Genomic DNA, 20,187 nt, shown 5'->3' on the forward strand with positions numbered 1-20,187 from the left:
CTAGAGATTTTGTAGAGGAAAACAATCCGGTGAGACAATCTACTCTCTTGTAAGCGCACTTACAAGAACATCATAAAAAACAGCGACCGATAGCATGCTTGGAACACCAGACTGAACATCAACAAGATCAAAATCTATTAAATGCAAAAAGGCTAATACCATATATAATTCGTATACTCATAAGAAATCACCTTCTAAGCATCAATAATTTCAAAGTTGACAAGGATGGAACATTGCGTCTCATGACCCTTAAGATCCAACATGCGAATAAAACTCCAGCCCGGCTGAACATAAAGTAGTCGCACTGCTGCCACAGCAAACATGGGGTTTCGCGCCCAACTATCATCGCTCTTGATAAGCATGCGCAAAAACACCAACTCGTTGTCTTCGTACTCCCATGTCAGGGTCTCGTCCCAGATTGGGTCCGTGGGTGGTGGGTTTGGTCCACGGTGTAGGAATTCGAGCTTGTGCTGCTTGTATGGGGTTGTCTTGCGCTTTGGCGGTTCATCTTTGAGGTCGTCTGGGTGGTACAATGTGCATGTTAGGTATGGCTTGATAGAGTCTGCTTCGGAGTCGCCGTGCAGAGGAATATCTGTTGCGCCCGCAACGCGTAGACGGAGGCGCTTGCTTCGACCTGTGGACAGCTTTCCGTTTCCGCCGGCACGGAGAGCAGCGGGCTTGAGGACGTATCCATCCGTACCGCTAAATAGAGCCTCGTTGAGCTGGTTGCTAGCTCCGAATCTCTGCAAGTTGAGAGCACAGATCTGAGCGCCGATTCCCCAATAAGGAACGGGCTTCAGATTGGTGGATGAGATACGAGTACCTTTGGGGAAGACACGCATGAGATGCTGGGCATTATGTCTGGAGACGGCTGATGTATGCTCGGGGAGATGCTTCGCGAGGCCTGACTCGGAGACGTTGATGAGGTGGTGATGAGGCCCGTTGGAGAGAGTGCCCTCCTCGTACCATGAGTTGTCGACTGGTTTGACGGATTGGGCGTAGACACCCAGCTCAGCAAGCTCAGGTATGATGATTGTGGGTACTTCCTCGTTCTTCTTTTCCTTGTACTCCTTTCGCGCGGCCTTTTCCTCCTCTTCGTCTGACGAGTCGTCCGAGTTGGACTCGCTGTCTGAAGGCTCGCCTGGGAAATGGTACTCAACAATGACAGCGATTTTGGCACCCAAATCCTCCAAGCGGACGTGATCTCCCGATCCAGCCTGTTCGTTATGGCCGATATCTCGCACAGCCTTGCTCAGAAGACGATCGCCAAATACCTCTATCATAATGCTGACGAGGCGCATCTGACCATGGGCATCGCAGTGGTTCTCTAATGACAGTAGAATAGGCGAAGGTCGGAACCCTAGCTTTCTCGAGTCTAGTTCTTCCTGGTCGACTGAATCTCTGATGGTCTCGCATACGGCCCGGAAAGAAATGTTGGACACTAGAGTATAGCCATGGGTCACCTTGGGTTCATCTTTGTTGTCGCTGTTATCCCAAGCGTCAATCTCGACACATCGCGCTCCGGTCTTAATCGCTGTCTCATACGCCGTCGCGCATGAAGATCCATAAAGCTGATGGGCCATGAGATAAGTATTATGGCTTGAACTGATGTAGTACTCTGGCAAAGGATGCGATCTATCCGTGAGCTCTGGGGGCACGCGAATATGAGACTTGCTGACAAGCTCCAGCAGAGCACGCGACGCATCATCGGATTTAACACCGGCTTCTCTCTTGGAGAGGATCTTTTCGTTGGCGATGAATTCTCTCAAGGCGCTGCTGACTCTTAGGTCGGTCACGATGCGCCGGCCAGAATGACCGCCGCCAGCGACGGTGTTGTTGTCGATTTCTTCGCCGTAATCTTCATCGTTCAAGTGTTTGCTCTTGGAGGAGAAGGGGTTGAGCTCGCCGATACGATTAGCGAGTTCGGCAGCCATTTTAGCTTTGATATGTTGATGCGAAAGATAAGTGAGACGGATGATGTGAGGGGCAGTCGCGGGGCATAAGGTCAGCTCAGCTCAGCTTGGAAGATTATGTACTTGATCAATACCAAGCCAAGAAAAGAATAACAGGATAATAGAGAAACCATTTTATATGTCTCAAATCAAGAATTGATACACATAAAGTGATGCACTGCCACCATCGTAAATGTCTTGGCTTTGCTCACTGATTCTCCACAAGGTCAGGCCAAGCTCCCTTGAGGCTTGAAGAGACATGGATACTGCATTTCAACGGCATTTCAATCCGAATTGGCGCAGCTGTAATGAGACTTGGTGGATCTATTGGCTAGTCCAAGCTCTTGGGATTTGGTTGGTTGTATCGTATTGGATAAGTATTATGCTTTGCTTGCTGCAGTGTATCTTAAACAACGAGGCACAATCTACCAAATTGGCAGGTAAGTACCGTATTCTCGCTACTTGTGCGAAAAACCAGCAATCATATCATGTCGTACTGTAAGCTCCATATCTTGTTAAAGAAGTTCTGTATCTGAACAAATGCAGAAAATCCACTGCAAGTTTGATACCCTATACTGCTGTGCTCTCATCTAATGGCAGCCTAGCGCATAAGGCATCAACGTCTAATGCCCCACTATCTCAGACGCGTACAAAAGGAAACTTTTTCAAAAAAGATTTTGGCCTTTTTTTCTCTTTCCTCTTCATTCAAAATATTGAACAACGCAAAAAACAACGTTCATGTTGCTCTCAAGATAATTGATGCGAGGTGCGTCGCAAGACCTGCGCCCAGGACCACCGATTCAGAGGAACACAGAATGGAGAGAAAAGCGAACAATCTTGGGTGCGGTGCTTCCCTCGACTATGGGGAGGAGCGCAATGATTGAACGTACATGCTTTATGTTAAAATTCTATTGTGAATGAAGGCTTTGGCTGATTAAGATGTCAAGGCTGTGGTTGTTTGCATGGTTTTGCCAGCGTAGTTGACTCGAACATCGTATCTTGACGATCGATTCTGTTCTGGATAACAACCAGGATATGCACCATAATATGCTGCGTCAACGCTGACTTTACGAGACTTCAATGTCCGTCTGCATGCTATCGAGTGTTGGATGCCAAGCCTGGCCATGTCATGTCAGACAGACTCTTGACCTGATTGATTGTATCCGTCAAGAGAACCAGCTGCCAGATCTGCGGCTTGTCCAACACTGCAAAGCAAAGGCAGCAACAAGTCCCCACATCCAAACATCACATTCAATTACATCACATCACGTTCAATAAATATTCGAGACAAGCAGTTGAATTCAAACTATTCAAGCTATTCCAGCCATGTCCGGCGACTCATGCTCCAAAGGCAGATTCGCATCCAAAAAAGAGCAGCAGACTTCATCGTCCACTGCCGTTGTTCAAAAAAGTGTAGCATATTCAAGCCACTGAAGAAAAGAAATGAAAAAAAAAAGATGTCGGGATATACTCCCACATGGCCTATCCACCTGTTCATTGTCTCGCTGTTTCCTTTCGAACCCTTTTTGCTAATATCCATAGACAAAAGAATGAAGAAGAAAAATGTCACCGACAGCGTTTGTCAAAAAACGAAAACGGTCGGGAAGCCCGAATCATCGACACCTGAAGCGACATGTTAGAATGGTCGCCATCTCAAGGTCGAAGATCAAACTTACTTAACCCTCAAGGGACTCGACAACGCTGCGAGCAGCGGCCTTGATAGCCATGAGGTCACGCTTGGCCTCAAAGTTCTGGGGGTTGAAGTTGGAAGTGTCAAAGTGCTCCTCAGGGCCACCAGGGGCACCAGCACCATCACCGCCATCAACAGCGTGGAGAACAGCCTCAGCAGCGCGCTTAGCCTTCCAGCAAGGTTGTCCCTTCCACCAGCACCAGCGCTTGTCCTCCTGGAGAGTCTTGACGTCTCGCTTGGCGGTAGCGTTGTGGGGGATCTCAGGGAAGAACTCCTCGAGGTACAGGTTCTTGAAGTATTCCTCGGGGCTGCCACGGGCGGAGAGAGCAATGACGTTGGCGAGTTCGACGATGGAGCGCTTGGCCTGGTGAGCGGCGTCGCGGGGGAGGTGTTCAGTCTCGGCGATGGATCGAGCCTCGATGTCGCGGGTGGCATGGAGAGCTACAGTGAGAGCCTCACCGGCATCACGCTTGGCCTTCCAGCATGGCTGGCCCTTCCACCAGCACCAGGGCTCGGGAGAGGCATCACGCTTAGCCTTGGACTTCCAGCAAGGTTGTCCCTTCCACCAGCACCATCTGGGCTCGTTGGCAGGCTCGGGCATGGGCTCAGGAGCAGCGTTGCGCTTGGTCTTCCAGCATGGCTGTCCCTTCCACCAGCACCAAGGCTCGGGAGCGGCATCACGCTTGGCCTTCCAGCAAGGCTGGCCCTTCCACCAGCACCAGGGTTCAGGCTTAGCCTCGCGCTTAGCCATCTTCTCCTTCCAGCAGGGCTGGCCCTTCCAGGTGCACCAAGGCATAGGCTCAGCAACGGGGTCGGGCTGAGGAGCGGCGACGGGATCGGGGATAGGCTCAGCTTCGGCCTCGGCCTCACGCTTAGCCATCTTGGCCTTCCAGCAAGGCTGTCCCTTCCAGGTGCACCAAGGTTCGGCCTCGGCGACGGGATCGGGTTGAGGGGCAGGGACGGCCTCAGGCTCGGGTTGAGCCTCTCGCTTGGCCATCTTCTCCTTCCAGCATGGCTGGCCCTTCCAAGTGCACCAGGGCATAGGCTCGGCAACAGCATCGGGCTCCGGAATAGCAATGGGTTCGGGTTGAGGTTGAGCCGCACGCTTCATCTTTTCCTTCCAGCAAGGCTGACCCTTCCAGGTACACCAAGGCATGGGCTCGGCAACAGGATCAGGTTGAGGATCAGGGACAGCCACCGCAAAGGCGGTGCTGGCCACGGCGGCCAGCGTCAAGATTGAGTACTTCATATTGAGAACAGTACTTGTCGTATCGTACGAATGATCGTAGAGAAATGTGAAAAGTAGTAGTGAGTGATATCTCGTAAAAGAGTGTTCGTAATCGTGTGTAAAGGGGGATGTTGAGATTGTCGTTGTCCTTTTTGGTTAGGAGAACGAGTCTGGAGAAGAAAAGAGAAAGTATTTATGCAGGATTCGATGATCTTTTTATAAATCTTGTGTTCTATCTTGATGAGAAAGAAGATGGCCATGTTGAGAAAGAACGAAGAGTGTATTAGCCTGTTCGCCTCAACTCTTGGGCCTTGGTGATGTCCGTTCGTCTATTGAGAGTCTATTCAGGCCGCGGGGTCAATAAAGCCCACCCTCGCTTCTCGGTTTGAACAGGCAACTAGTGCCACACTTGTTATTCCTGAATAGAGTTGTTTCAAAGAGAGTAATAAAAAAGAGTACGAGGCATCTCAGCCACAAGATGGATGAGAGTATCAAAGCTTGAGCAGGGGCACAAGAATAACAAGTCTCGAGGTGTTATTGACGTACACAACTGCATCAAACATTATCTAAACTACTCCTGGCTTGGTATCCTTGACGTCGAGGCGTAACGTACAAACTCTCGAGTACCAGTATCTACGTTGGGTCAAGCATGTAAAGTTTGCCAATTGGTTTCGCTTTTACCTGTCAGACGCGAGCGCACGAAGCAGAACAAGCCAAGAATGATCTTTTACGATTTACAGTGTTGGTTCGTGGACAGTTTTGCTTGATTGGCTTATTCATATCTGTCAGTGCCTTTTGAGGCTCTATTGACACCCAAAAGGGGTTAAGACGATGGCGGCGGTTGGAGCCCGCAAACGTTGGAGTGGAACATGAAACGAAGGCAATTGAAAGAGTTCTAACACTGGAAAAGTGCGAAAGAAGACTTTTGGAACAGGAATGGAATGAGTGTTCCCTGGCTGGCAGTGTTGGAGTGGTTTTATGTGATATCAGAGTGCAGGTGAGCTTGATGGTACATCTCCGACACTGAGCAGTATGACTTCAATATGTCCATAGAGAGACAAAAGCCGGTAAATTAGAATACAGTAATTAATTGATTCGAACCCTCCATGCTGATATGTGGCACTGGTGCTTGAGAGTTCTTAGCAGTTTGGCCCCTCTCATCTGTCAGTGTCAAGCACTGCAACACCAACCACCCTAACCAATCACTTCCAACGTAACGAAACTCAAGCAGTCTTCCTCATGATCGTCTCCAGAATATGGTAAAGAGCACTGACCGATCAAGTTAAGGGTCGAGGCTGATCCAACGCCACTACCCCAGCACATGAGCAATCCTCCCTGGAGACGATCAGAGTCCATGCTTACATGTCAAGCGTTGGATATTGAACAAGATGAATATTTCTTTGTTATTGCAGTATCTCGGTCGTCTCCTTTTGGGTATGAATAGCTTCAGGGGGGCCTGGTCTGGCTTTGTGTAGAGGCTAGCACCAACTTGACAGGGACCTAGCTAATCGCCCTACTTTCTAGGATCCCAGTTCTTGTCAACTTGGTCCAGCAGACCCTCCTTCCCCAGAACTTTAGACCCGAGGATCTTTTCAAGGCTAACCATCTTGAAGCTTGCCTCTGCGCTGGTCTTCCCGTTTGGTAGCTGATTAGCATCGTCGTGAACTACAACCAAGCCATGAGGGAAATCCTTGTTTAGTGCCGTTCCCACAGCTGTGATCCCATCTGTGTTGGAGACAGGGTCGATCTTTCCGTCAGATGATTCAACGAGAGTAAATGTTGTAACGTATTCGTGAGGCTCGGCCCGGCGGTAGACGTTGTATGCGCTGACGCCCTGGCAGGATACTAGGATGTATCCCTCATCGGCTTTCGACCCGTAGACCAGCGTGACGCCTTCGACATCGCCGTAGAGCTTTCCATCGCCTACCTTTCCGATAATGATTCCCTCTTCCTTGGAGTCTGGCTCGGCACCATATCGCCACAGAGCAGAAGGCTCCTCGCCGAGAAAGATCCAGCCATTCACTTCGTCGGTGACACAACCTTCCACTTGTCCACCGCTACCGCCTTGAAACTCTCTCACAAGCTTCGTCTGGAGTTCTCCATCAGATGTGGAAGTGAGTTCGTACTGAAGATATCGTGCAGATTTCTCGTTGACGAAGAGATACTGTTTTCCTGTCTTTGGTGAACGGTATGTACACGAGCCATAAACGCTGTAATCTTCGACAACAGGATGAGAGCCGCCGGGGATATCGGTTAGTGTTCCGTTGGGAAGCATCTCGAAAAGACTTGATCATTAGCTGATTTCTAAACACAGGGTGATGCAACTTACCATAGAGTATCATCAGCTCGACACGCAGCAAAAGCAAGATCAACCTCACGATCGCCCGCCTTGAAGCTATAAATCATATCCACATTATTCGGTTCGCCCGCAGCAAAAGTCTGAACGAGATTGCCCTTGAGATCAAACACACCAAGACCAGCCTCTTCCCCGGACTTCATCGTGGTAACGATACGAGACTTTTCTGGGCCCTCGGGAGATATCCAGATGGCAGGATCGTCGCCGTCACCGAGTCGTGACTCTGTCTCGTATGTTGGCTCAACGAGGAGGAATGAGCAGTGCAGACCTCCCCATCCCTTGTCACATTTACACTTGTTTGCACCCACACATTTTCCATGGCCGGAGCAGTTGTCGACACAAGTGAAACTGCTGCAAGTATTTCCAGTGAAGCCAGAGAAGCATTCGCACTTTTGCTTTTTGTCCTTGACACAGTATCCATTGCCTCCACATGTCTTGCAAATTGGCTCCTTTTCGGACTCGCTCTTGAGTTTCCTTGGGTTATACTTTGTGTTAGACTCAATCTTGAGCGTCTTCAAGGCTGTTTCGAGCGATGATGCACCAAAGCCGTTGACCTCTTCTGACTCGATGGCGTAGGTAAGAACACCCACAGGATACTTGTCCGTTGAGCCTTGGTAAATGTTTAGACCCTGGACTTCAATGTCCTCGAATCCAGTCAATGATAAAGTTCCCTTGAGATTGAATGATTGATCATAGACGGCGATTTTGTCTGTTTGGGCGACAAACAAATAATCCGAGCCCTTTTTGGGCACGTAGACAGCCAGACCGGTTACGTCGTCTTCTGCCTTGCCAACCTTGGTAATCTTGGGTGTGTTCGTAGACTCTTTGAGAGAGAATGAATAAACGCTCTTGTCATCGTCTGTTGAAATGTACATGCGTGACTCAGAGCGTGACGCAGCACAACCAGATGTCTCAAAGTCGGTGGGAAATGTTTGGATCTGACAGCGTTAGCAAACACAAAACCTCTTTGATGAGGGGGACATACCTCGACAAACTCAAGTGACTTTTTAGTCTCTCGTAACAATAACTGAACTGCCTGTCCCTTTCCAAACAGGTAAACATAATCATTCCCAGCAGGACTTTTCCAACTGCACAGCGCAGACCAATCACCCAACACTTTAAAGTCTGCATCTTTGATCTGTTTAAACTCTGGCATCCCGTACGCACGAAGCACAGAATCTGGCTGCGCAATTGTAACCAGAACATTTTTGTCATCCACATCGTACACTGTAGTGACAAGCTTGCTGCGACCTGGTGTTTGAGCTGTCACCTCTCGTAGGGGAGATTTTGAGGTGAGGTCGTAGACATGAAAACCTCCCTTGTCAGGCCCTCCATCGTTTCCAATGAGTAGAGGATTCTTATCCGAGTAGTAAACAGCTGTCCAGTCTGATTCAACTGTGCTGGTATAGGCATCGACTTTGACATCGACTTCCACCGCATTTGCAAAGGATATCTGAAAGGCGACGGCCAAGAGACCAATCAAGCCAGAACCAACCATGATTGCGACGTAGGTATAGACACTGGGTGAAGAGCCATCTCGAGTCCTGCTGGTCATATTCTCGAATATATATATATGATTGTTTCATCAACGCACGTGCTTAACTCAATTGGCTTGCTTTATTATAGGCACCTCAATTTAAGATGATCATAAAGTGACCTGCCGGATTGGTCCAATCAACAAGGGCCAGGGACTTTGTTTTGACACCGAGAAGTTTATTTCGGCAGGTGAAACGTCGCTCGTGTTTGGAACATGTAGTGCTATTGGATGATGCGGTAAAGGTTGCGGCTTTATTAGCGACTGTTTGGATCGACGGTGCATAGGCTGACGAGGTAAGAGAAGTATCATGCGATAAAATTAATAAAAATAGACAAATTCTACACCAATGCAAAAACCCAAATTATGCTTGAATTCGCGCTGTATAGGAGTATAAATGTTCATGTGTTTGGTGTTGGCATTGCGGTGTTCAATCGTGAGGGCTTTCTTTGGTATCGGCTACCATGCAATCAGACAAGATACCTGCCATCATCGGGGTCTCGACAGACCTGAGTCAAATCATGACTTGATTGAAATATCTAAAGTTAAGCTAATGGCTTATCTTACGTTTGTAAGACTATTGGTATAAAATTTTGTTCAAAGCAACGCCCAACTCCTTTCCAACCTGCCAGTGATGTCCATTTTGGGTGTAGAGTCGCTAGTTAACCTCCTCCACATATCCAATCTGCCTCCTGGCATCCGGTCCGCCTGGGACATTTCCGATCCGTTTTGCTAGTCTCTCTTGAGTCTCCACCAACTTCTTCTGTGTTTCCAGTCTCTTCTTGATCCTGTCATCAGCACCTCTCTCAATTCGATCCAGCTCCTCGCGTTCGCTAATACGAAGACTGCTGAGCGCTTGAGCATTGCTTGCCCTCTCCGAGTTCATGGTAGACTCCCATTCGAGCATCTTCTGTTGTCGCGTTTCTTCAGCTGTGAGTTCAGCTGCAGCGATCAGTTTGGTGCGCTCCAGGCTTGACTGTGTCAGCTTATGTTGCTCTGAAAGGCGTCTCTTTAGTGCCGCGTTGAAAAGCGACTCTTCTAGATCGGCCTTTTGTCGTGCCGCGTTAATGTCCTCACTATACAATCGACGGCGACGGGCATCCTCAATCTCGGCCTTGTTGTTCCATATCTCCCTCTCTACGCTCGCAACTTCCTTTGCCCGAGCGAGTGTGATCGCGTGGTCTTCCGTCTCAAGAGCCAGGCGTCGTAATCTGGCCTTTCGTTCGCGTTCCTGGACGGCCATATCACTAGGCAAGCCAATTGCATCTTCAGGTTGGTCGCCAGAGTTGGCGTAGTATACATCCACTGCCCGATTCGCCCGAAGGAGGGCAAGAAGCTGATCCCGTGTGTCCGACTCGGGCATCACTTTCTGGACGTACATGGTCGGAGAATAAGTAAATTCGCCATCAGAGTAGTGGTTGAATGGTCTGTTGATCTCCTTCCACATGGCAACCTTGAGGAAGCTTCGGGTCGTCGTAACAGGGTCACTGGATTCAAAACAAAGCAGCAGTGCGGATTTCCCATGCGAATGCAGGCTTATATCTGACCCGGCGTCAATCAAAAAGGTCATGACTTTCTGCATAAGCTTTTCTCCGTCCGCAGTGAGTTTTCCTGAACAAGAGCCTGCGCCGTGGCGACAGACTTCGCCCAGAGCAGATCTTCCATCATGTAGTGGACTGGGAAAGTCGGGATGGTGTCCATGTTCTACAAGAACTGTTACAGCTGCCAGGTTGAGCTCCCTCGCAGCGTTGTGTAGAGATCCATCGTCCTTTGACTGATCAATAGCAAGCAAGTTGCCCATCATGCGAGTGGAGAGATCACCCCCGATATCAGTTGCCATCGCTAGAGGCGTTCGGCCCATAGCATCGGTGATATCAACATTGGCGCCTTCTATCAGAAGTTCTTTGACGATGTCGGATCGACGAGTTTGGATGGCTAGCATAAGTGGTGTAGATCGGCTGATCGCCGTCTCAAAGTTGACGTTGGCACCACGTTCAATCAGCATCTTGATTAATGCCGAGCTGACCTTCTTTTGGGGTTGAGCAATTGCCCAAAGCAGGACCGTTACTTCTTCGGGATCTTCCACCCTTTCGTGAAGGCGATATGTTGTAGTCTGGTCGTGATAGAAGCCAGCATCCAACAGTACTTGCAATAGCTCTGCCGATCGTGGATACTGGGAAATCGCCCTGACAAGAATGGGGTCTGATCCTGCGCTCCGTGTCATGACATCGAGTCCAACTTCTCCATCCCTGTATCCTGAGAACAGTTCAAACAGCTTCAATACCTCGTCAGGTGAACGTGCGGTGTCAAAGACGCGCTCAAAAGCAAGTGTTAGAGTCCTTGGTGACGGTTTGCAAGTGAGAAGTCTCTCTGTCCAAAAAGCATTGCCCTTAGAAGCTGCGCACACAAGAGGCTGCCCGTCTTCAAAATCAACATTGACACCGTACGAGACGAAAAGTTCGACAAATGCATCAGCCATAGATTCCGTCTCATCTGTGCTGTCATTCATGGCTTGCACAAGGGCACGGCTTACACACTCTCCTTTGGCGCCCTTGATGAGAAGCATTTTTGCAATAGCAAGGCCATTTGCAGAGAACCATGTGGTAAACAGAACGTCCGATAATCCACTGGAGAAGGCGGCGAGTATGGCATCTTCAGGGAACTCGCAAGTTAATAGCAACTCAACAGATGACACCTTCGCACCTTGCACAGCTCGAGTTAGCGCACAGCAATCATTAGCAAGAGGTGATGCTCCAGAGTCAAGCAAGACCTTGATAAGTCGCTCATCCGGCTCATCCTCACTAACAGCTTTGCTCAAGGCGATGTGAACTTCATCCACAATCGGTATGCCTGCCTTGAGCAAGTCCTTGATGATATCTAGCCTAGTGTCTGGGTTCAACTTCCAGCAGGCCTTGAGAGCCCGTATCAAAGTCGGAGGGGATGGCTTTTTCTGCACGGTTGGGTTAGTAAAGGTAATCTGACGACATCTCAATGACAACTTACCTGATTGCCGCCTTTGTGCCATAAGCCCAAAAGCAACTCAAGTCCATCAACGAATGCACTTTTAGTGGCCGCAACGACCGCCTCGCCGTTGCTAAAATTGGGATCCGCGCCCGCCGCCAATAGCACACGCAGGACTTCGTGTCCGTCCTCGCCGGACTTGGCAGCCGAAACAAGCTGAATGTCCACGACGTCTCCAGAGACGCCCCTCTTCAACAGGCGCTGGAATATCATTGCTCTCTTGTTCAAATCTCCAACTTCTGTAGCAGCCTGGAAGCCTCGCTCCAGAGTCGACTTTTCGGTGTCGGCGTTGGATTTGAGGAGCACATCAAGAACCTCGACAGAGCCTCCGCGGCATGCCTCTATGATAGCCTGGCCTCCGTTGGTTGATATACTGGCTCCATAAGCAATCAGTACGTCCCCAAGTTCCAGGTCTCCATCTCGCGCTGCAACAAGAAGAGCGTTTGAGGCGGCTTCGGGTGTAATTCCCGCCTTTGCCAATCTTTTACAGATCTGAAGTCTGCATGTCCAGTCAGTGATCTTCATTGCTTTCTCCAGGCAAGAATCTCTGCTCTCGGAAGAATGCTTGATGCGTGAAAGAAGAAGATCAAGGGTTTCAGGAGCCTCTTTGGAAACAGCCAGTGCAAGAGCCTCCCCATCAGAAGCATCTGCAAAACTGGCCAAAATACCAATGAGAGCAATATCCGAATTGAAGTTGTTGATGGCATGAATCAAAGCTCTGTTGACTTCTCGAGGTGGGGCTCCAGCTTCCACTATGGTCTTTGTAAAAGTCAACCGATTCATAGGTTCCGGGATTTTCAAAGCATGGGGAAGTGCAGCAGCAAGGGACGCCTCCGTTGGTCGCCTTTGACAACCCATCAGAGCATCGACTACTGTCTCCCGAGCGGCAGCAACCGCACAGCAAAGTGCTCTCGCTTTGTGAGTATTCGGATCCGCACAAGAGTCAAGAAGCTTGTTCAGCATTGCAAAAGAAGCTTGGCCTGTCTCATCCTGAACGATACCCTGGACTTCCTGCACCAAGAGACTGTCCAGATTGAGCTTCCTGGGTGATATGTTTATAATCACGCCAAACTTCAATGCTTTGCTATCGGTTGGCGAAAGAGTACCCAAAGTATCAAGACAACTCGATATCGTGTCGTGGCTGTGTTTGCCTATAGTAAGGACCAGTTCCAGGACCTTGTGGTCAGGATTCTGTGTCGCCCTTTGTAGAATAAGTCCTTTGCAGCCATTTATGTCTGCCTTTCCCTGTTGGAGAATAAGACGGAGCAGAGGCATATCTATAGGCCTTTCTTCAAGAGTCGTAAGTAACGCTTCTGCCACCTGCTGCACTCCAACACTTGCGCGCGCTTTGAATAGTATCGAAAACATCTCGTTTCGCACTTGGCGATTCTCGATCTTCATGACATCTGCGAGACGCGCCGCTGCTGTTTGAGGTGATGCATTTTGCATCAAGGTATTGAATAGCCCAAGGTCCATCTGGTTGATAATGCTGTGAAGTCCAACGCCCTCATCATAGTTGATATCCGCGCCGTACTTGAGTAGAAGATTAATAAGCGCATCGTCTCTCTGAGAGAGATCCTCGCTGATTGCATCTTGCAAAGCGACATGCAAAGCGGGACCAGTCATTGCTCCCCTTAGGAACAGCTCAACCATACGATACCGTTCTGGACCGGGAAGACTCCTGACTAGAGGGAAAATTGCGGTAAGTGTCTCGTTCGAGGGCCTTGCGGCAAGAATTTTGGCAGCCAGGTCTGCGTTCCCTGCCGAAATCGCATAGCGCAAGGCTTCTCCATCGTGGTGATCGGGTGATGCCACAGCATGGCGGTTACTAATGCGCTGCTTTCCATGGCCATTTGGCTGTTCGGTCGGTGGTTCGCGAAAGTGAGGATTAAGTAGGAGCTCAACTGACTGAGCATCACCAGCTTTGACGGCGTGCATGAGACAGTCATTTAGAACAGGTCCGTTGGCCCCTCTCTTTAGCAACGAATAAAGCAATGCCTGTCGCATCCCGGGGTCCGCTTGCTGAGGGATGAGAGGGACGCAGCTTGATGCCAGTGCAGGATCGATCTTGGAAGATCCGTTGAGGAGGGAGCTCACAAGGTTGACCTGACCTTTCGATATGGCAGCCTTCAAAGCGGAAGCGTCATTATGTTCTATTGAGGCCCCATAGCGAGCCAAAAGGTCAGCCATCTCAAAGAATTGAGAGTCGCAAGCCATCTCGAGAGATCGCTCTAGTATTGGTCCTTGAGCACCACAGCAAAGCAATAGCTCGGCAAAGTCGAGTTTTGACTTTGTGTTCATATTCGTGTTATCCATGAGCTGCTGGAAAGACTCGGCGAGGCCAGGATTCTGAGGTGGCTTGTTTCCTGTAGCAATGGCCATAGCAATGTCTCTTCGCTCATTGGTAATAGCAATCTTGAGTGCCTCGGAATTGTTGTAGTTGCAGTCTGCTGTGGAGCGACTCAGATGTAAGACAGTATCGAAACATTGTGCTCTTGAGGCGTCTGTTAGCGCTTGTGATACGCAAATTTCCGACGGTCGTCCGTCGGATCTAAGAATGAGTGAGGCGATCTCTGACAAGGCTGGGGCGGCGCAAGCTTTACGGAATTCGTCCTGTCCTTCAGCGGTTGCTGCCGCACTTGCTCCGTACCTCAACAAAGTCTCGACAATTCGTGGGTTTCGTGTTCTTACTGCCGCTGGAAGGCAAGTGTCGAGAGACAAGGGGTCGGCATGTGGTATTAGAACGTGGACCATGTCATGCTGGTCTCGTTCAATGGCGGATTTAAGTAGACGAGTGCGATCGAGGCCATTGTCAACGCTTTTCCGTCTATTCAATATGCCCTGCTTTTGGGTTTGCATGCCACTAAGATCGACGCCTGCAGCAGCCAATTTTGCAATCAGAGCCTCGGCAACACCGGGTGAGCCTGAACTATCGACCCAAGAATTCAAGACATTCAATATCTCTTTGGTATCCCAGTGCTTGCCCTTTTTGAGATTGCTAGACGAAAAGGCTCGTGAGAGGCCACTCTTAGGTCGCAATTGAGCCACTTCAGCGGACCGCCTTTGCAAAAGGCCTTCGGCGACTTCATCGTCGCCATGTGTTCGGAAGGATGTTGGATGAGCTGGTCGGCTAAGAGGTGCTGGAGCGTTTGGGGGAAGAGAGAAGCCCCATTGCTGTGATAACTGTATAATGCGCCTCTGGCGGGCGTTAACCGTTGAAGAATTCATTAAAACTGTTGAAATGTTGAAGTTGGAAATGAGGTTGATTGTGAGCCCCTCATTTACATGTCGAAAAGAAGGCTGTAGGCTCAGAATCTTGTGTTCCTGGCCGGCCTTGCCGTCCCTTTTGTTCTTGGTGATAGCCAGTGGTGTTACAGAAGACCTGACCTACCTAGGAAAGAAGTCGGCAGGGGGTGGTTGGAGGCTGTGAACCTCCACTGCTCGTCCGTGCAGTGAATGAATCACAGCCGCAGCGCCCCACTTTTGCATGTTACGTTGTCCATCTACCGTGTAAATGGACTCTCTACAAAATGTTCGAGTTGTAACATCAATTCAGATAAATAACTACGACTATCTAATACGTTCAGTGTCAATTGCCTTTGTATCTAATGTTTATTCTTCAACGGCATGGCGTTCAACGGCTTCAGTCAAGTGGGTGTCATGTCATCTCGCACTAAAACATGCAACCATTTATCCCCCAGAAAGTAGGTGACGTATAGCGGCCCAAGGCCTCACTTTCCCCTGACATTGGACGATGATACAGAGGTCCAAGCTTGATATTCAATATTCAGCGGTGACAATCTCAATATACTGGCTAGACTGGCCTCAAAACATGGTGGTCATGGCTGCAGAATCTGCCAGGTTGCCCCTTGAAAAAGCTTGCGAAGCTTTCTCATGCCAAGCCTTTGGCACTGCCACGCTCCTCTGTCATGACATCCAGCTATACGTGTATTTGGTTTGGTTGTTTTCACTGACACATGAAACGAGCCTCTAGCCCCCGTCAAAAAACCTTCTGTGGCGATCGCTAAGCCGCAAGCAGTATTCTTTGGGCGAGGTTTAAGAATAGGTTCCCTCCTAACTCTCGCGAGGTTAGACCGATCGCCCTTTCGCGGTTTTCCTGCAAGATGGCCACGCGTATGCTGGCGTAGCCTCAGTCTAAACGAGACTTCAGATCCTACTCAACGCGAGAACTTATGTAGAAGGCAGGTAAATGGCCTGTTTCTTGAAGGATTCTTCCGTGTTGTTCGTGTCGCTTGGATAAAACGAAGCGACTCTGTTATTGCAGCTGCTGAGCCAGGCACGTCGTAAGCTCTCTTGTAAGCCATGCATCAATATCAAAAGTCCCTCCGATTGAATCAAAGACTCGTTTATCTCTCAATCTTGTTTCAATGTTGCTTAACAAGTATGCTTAAAATGAGGCTGTTATTGATGGAAGATCTGAGTCGGGAGAGCGTTGCTATGTCGCTTACCCTATATGCCGAAACCGACGGCCAAACTCATGAAGCTATCGCGAGACTGACAGCTACTGCATGAATTAAATCTCGAATAATGGGTGTGACATTGCTAGTACTATACTTGTGAACCAGCAATTCTTTATGACACGCCAATTACCCTCATCGCTGTCATGATAAAGTTTGTGATAGAGTTAACTGCAACGAAACCCGTTGAACCACGCCATGTTTCAATGTGTTCCAGACCTTGACAACCTGCATATTCCACCACCGGATACATCGGCAACAACTTTTGTGGATTTCGCTTCAGAAGCTCCAAGGTCCAGGAATGACCATCATGGATGCTAGATCTCACAGCATCTAGTCATCGGCAGTGAATTCTGACGCGAGGATAAGGGCTTATCCACATGGCCTCTTGTTAGCATAATTTGAGTAAGGCTGGACAGCAAGTTAGGACAATAAGGGAAGGAGTTGGCAAAGAGCAATATACATCATAGATAGATATTTAGATCCGACATGAATTTATGAGTTATGGTTTCAGATATTAATTGGCGATTACTCAAGAATAATACCTACTACATGTGAAGTAGATGCCCAATTGCCTGCCATCTGTCAGCACTTTATCAGACATACAAGATTACGACCTGTATAAGTCGGAATTCCTCTCTATCCTCTCCATCGCTTCTTAATTCTCATGTAAAATGTAACATGACGTGCTGAGCACTCCAGTTTCCATTATTACCCCGCCATCATGGCTCCCCCGCGGTAGATGGGGCCGGCCCGAAGCTCTCATCGAAAGCTCCTATCAAAACCGCCCTCTTCCGATCCGACATCGCATATTAATAATTCACCAATACCAATGGCCCATCTTCTACGACGTTCTCTTTTTCGACCACTTGTCGCTTCAAAACCCTTTACAACTCCAATTCCTACTCAGCGCATCGCAAGAATCGCTTCACACTTATCAACCGCTAAAATGGCCCCCGTTCCATCTACCATGAAGGCCGTTCAGATCAACAAGAACGGCGGTGTTGAGGTTCTTGAGCATAATGATGTCCCCGTTCCCAAGGTTGGCGAGGGTCAGCTTCTTGTGCGCAACCAGATCGCTGGTCTTAACTATATCGATACCTACTTCCGTTCTGGACTTTACAAGGCACCTCAATTCCCTCTTACGCTCGGCCGTGAAGCTGCGGGAACAATCGTTGATGTCCACTCCTCTGTCAAGGGCTTCGAGAACGGTACTCGGGTGGTCTTTATGGGCACAGTCGGTGCCTATGCTCAGTACAGTGTTGTCAACGCTTCTGATGCAGTCAAGATCCCCGACGATGTGCCTACTGAGCAAGCTGTAGCCGCTTACCTTCAAGGTCTCACAGCATGGACGTTTATCCGAGAGGCCGGACAGGTCAAGGAAGGCCAATGGGTGCTCGTTCACGCGGCATCTGGTGGTGTTGGTACCTTGTTGGTCCAGCTTCTACGAACTGTCGGTGCCAAGATCATTGGTACTGCTAGCACGGATGAGAAGCTTGAGCTCGCAAAGAAGAACGGTGCTGGATGGGTTATCAACTCTCATGATGATGTAGTTGCCAAGGTCAAGGAGATCACCGGCGGACATGGAGCGGATGTTATCTTTGACGGTGTTGGAAAGGCTACTTTTGATGGAGACCTTGAGCTGATTGCTCTAAAGGGTACTCTTGTCTCTTTTGGCAACGCGGTAAGTAACACAATCGAATTGTTTTCATTGTTAAACTGACAGTTCTAGTCTGGCGCCGTGGATCCTGTGGCCCTCTTCCGTCTCACACCCAAGAACGTCCGCTTGATGCGTCCTGTAGTCAACGGTTACGTTTCGCAGCGCGCTGATCTTGAAAAGTACACCTCTGAACTTTTCGACCTCATCAAGTCCAAGAAGCTTGAGCTCACTATCCACAAAGTCTACCCTCTCAAGGACGTGGCCAAGGCCCATGAAGATATCGAGAGCCGAAAGACAATCGGAAAGTTGCTCATCAAAGTCGAATAAAGTCTAGCCTTTTGATATTTATTTTAAGTGCGCTATATATCTATAATGCAACGGATAGTTCGTCTAAAAATCCAAAACATGTTCTTCGGTAACTTTCATTTCACATCACTGCGGGACATCTGCCCGCAAACCGATAGCCAATTTTATTATTACTTAAGCCTTGGAAGACTTGACAGCCTCCAAAAGCTCGGCGGGGGGATCTTGGCGGTAACCCTTGGGGTTGTTCTCGACCCATCGCCAGAGGTCATTGCAAGCCTCCTCCATAGTAAGCTCGGTCTTCCAGTTGAGCTCCTTGTTGGCGAGGGTGGGGTTGGCAGTAAGATCAAGAACGTCTCCTTGTCGTCGGGGACGGACCTCGTAGGCAAGATCGCGACCGACGACCTTGCTGAAGGCCTTGACAATCTCAAAGACGGTGCTGCCACGTCCGGAACCCAGGTTCCATGCCTTGACACCAGGCTGGTTCTCACGGAGGTAGTTGAGGGCCATCAAGTGACCGCGGGCAAGGTCGACAACGTGGATGTAATCTCGAATGGCAGTGCCGTCGCGAGAGGCGTAGTCTATAGATGTTAGATTGAACAAGTTAAACTTGCTGAAAACTTACCGTCGCCGAAAACAAGAAGCTTCTCACGCTCGCCAGTGGCGACCTGCCCGAGGAGGGGCAGAAGGTTGAAAGGAATACCCTGAGGGTCCTCACCCATGATACCAGTGGGGTGAGCACCGCAAGGGTTAAAGTATCGCAGAAGAGCACCGTTCCACTGCTTGAATTCCTTGCCCTCCTTTTCCAAGTTGGTGCGCTGAGCATTGACAAAGTCGGTGATAACGTCCTCGATCATGGACTTGGTGCGACCGTAGGTGTTGGTAGGTCCGATAGGGCAGTGCTCGGGAATGGGAATCATGTTGGGGAATCGGGTAGCATCGCCGTAAACGGTAGCGGAGGAGGAGAAAACAATGTTGTTGACGTTGTTGCGCTCCATGGAGCGGAGGAGAGAGATGCTACCACCGACATTGACACGGTAGTACTCGAGAGGGATAACGCCAGACTCGCCGACGGCCTGAATGGGTGTTAGTTGTGTACGACGAAGCGACTGAAATGCGACTTGCCTTGAGCGCAGCAAAGTGAATGACGCTGTCAATGGCAGGGTGCTTGGCAAAGACCTCATCGAGAGCCTTCTCATCTGTGATGTCGAGCTTGTAAAAGGCGGGACGGCGACCGCAAATCAGCTCAATGCGGTCCAGGGCGACCTCTGAGGAGTTGTAGAGGGAATCGACAATAACGACATCGTAACCGTGCTCAAGGAGAGTGAGCGAGGTGAAGGAGCCAATGTAGCCGGTACCACTGGGGAATCAAGTTAGCAAATGTATTCTTTGTTGAGAGAATGCGACACCGCACGGCCTGCTTTCTTGAATACCGCACGCTCTTGTCCTTGAATGGGGATTGCGACAAGAACAAAGAGTCGATTGATGACAAACAGGACAGGGGTATGGCAGTGGATGGAGTTGAATGGACGCACCCGGTAACGAGAACGGTTCCAACAGGCATTTTCGGCGGGATTTCTTTGTTCAAGGTTAAGCGACTGGTTGAGTTTGCGGTGAAGGACCAAGTAAAGTTGAAAGAAGCGTTGCGAGACGGCGGGGTTAAAGGTAAATTGTAAAGGTAGGATGACTAGGGGAGTGTTGGGAAATGGCGGGGCAACTTTTTCTTAGCTGAGAGGGGGAGGGGAAGAAAAGGATGGGCCAGGGGTTCGTTCATGCTGCCAGGGCTGATGTGATGTTGATTGCTGCTGCTAAATTAAGGACCCGACACTACGTACTACAGAGCCATGATGGAATGGATGTCCAGATGGAGCATTATTCGGGGTTTCTGCATCCCGAGTCGACAGACAATTATTGTTCTTATTAGCGATCGAGTAAGGTAGCATCGTTAATGGAAAAGGTCCGAAT

General features: G+C 49.4%; 6 protein-coding genes across 6 annotated transcripts; 1 reads left to right on the forward strand and 5 right to left on the reverse strand.

Moving 5' to 3' along the window:
- Positions 1-194: 194 nt before the first annotated feature.
- Positions 195-1,934, reverse strand: FSST1_010649 (PLC-like phosphodiesterase; the record flags this gene model as incomplete). The annotated part of the gene is made up of 1 exon (XM_083233703.1): positions 195-1,934. The coding sequence occupies one exon, from the start codon at positions 1,932-1,934 to the stop codon at positions 195-197; it is 1,740 nt and encodes a 579-aa protein (XP_083080345.1).
- Positions 1,935-3,628: 1,694 nt separating this feature from the next.
- On the reverse strand, positions 3,629-4,891 carry FSST1_010650 (pheromone precursor protein 1; the record flags this gene model as incomplete). Its single annotated transcript, XM_083233704.1, has 1 exon — positions 3,629-4,891. One exon carries the CDS (start codon positions 4,889-4,891, stop codon positions 3,629-3,631), a length of 1,263 nt encoding a protein of 420 aa, XP_083080346.1.
- A 1,492-nt stretch (positions 4,892-6,383) lies between these two features.
- Positions 6,384-8,781, reverse strand: FSST1_010651 (uncharacterized protein; the record flags this gene model as incomplete). The annotated part of the gene is made up of 3 exons (XM_083233705.1): positions 6,384-7,155; positions 7,200-8,164; positions 8,212-8,781. The coding sequence occupies 3 exons, from the start codon at positions 8,779-8,781 to the stop codon at positions 6,384-6,386; spliced, it is 2,307 nt and encodes a 768-aa protein (XP_083080347.1).
- A 637-nt stretch (positions 8,782-9,418) lies between these two features.
- On the reverse strand, positions 9,419-15,270 carry FSST1_010652 (uncharacterized protein; the record flags this gene model as incomplete). Its single annotated transcript, XM_083233707.1, has 3 exons — positions 9,419-11,710; positions 11,764-15,124; positions 15,173-15,270. 3 exons carry the CDS (start codon positions 15,268-15,270, stop codon positions 9,419-9,421), a joined length of 5,751 nt encoding a protein of 1,916 aa, XP_083080348.1.
- Positions 15,271-17,208: 1,938 nt separating this feature from the next.
- On the forward strand, positions 17,209-18,246 carry FSST1_010653 (quinone oxidoreductase family protein; the record flags this gene model as incomplete). Its single annotated transcript, XM_083233708.1, has 2 exons — positions 17,209-17,943; positions 17,992-18,246. 2 exons carry the CDS (start codon positions 17,209-17,211, stop codon positions 18,244-18,246), a joined length of 990 nt encoding a protein of 329 aa, XP_083080349.1.
- A 153-nt stretch (positions 18,247-18,399) lies between these two features.
- Positions 18,400-19,786, reverse strand: FSST1_010654 (NAD-dependent epimerase/dehydratase family protein; the record flags this gene model as incomplete). Its single annotated transcript, XM_083233709.1, has 4 exons — positions 18,400-18,803; positions 18,848-19,298; positions 19,348-19,582; positions 19,758-19,786. The coding sequence occupies 4 exons, from the start codon at positions 19,784-19,786 to the stop codon at positions 18,400-18,402; spliced, it is 1,119 nt and encodes a 372-aa protein (XP_083080350.1).
- Positions 19,787-20,187: the final 401 nt, after the last annotated feature.

Source organism: Fusarium sambucinum, chromosome III (genome assembly GCF_050947815.1).
Source record: "Fusarium sambucinum isolate potato_lamoka chromosome III, whole genome shotgun sequence".
Lineage (NCBI taxonomy): Eukaryota > Fungi > Ascomycota > Sordariomycetes > Hypocreales > Nectriaceae > Fusarium > Fusarium sambucinum.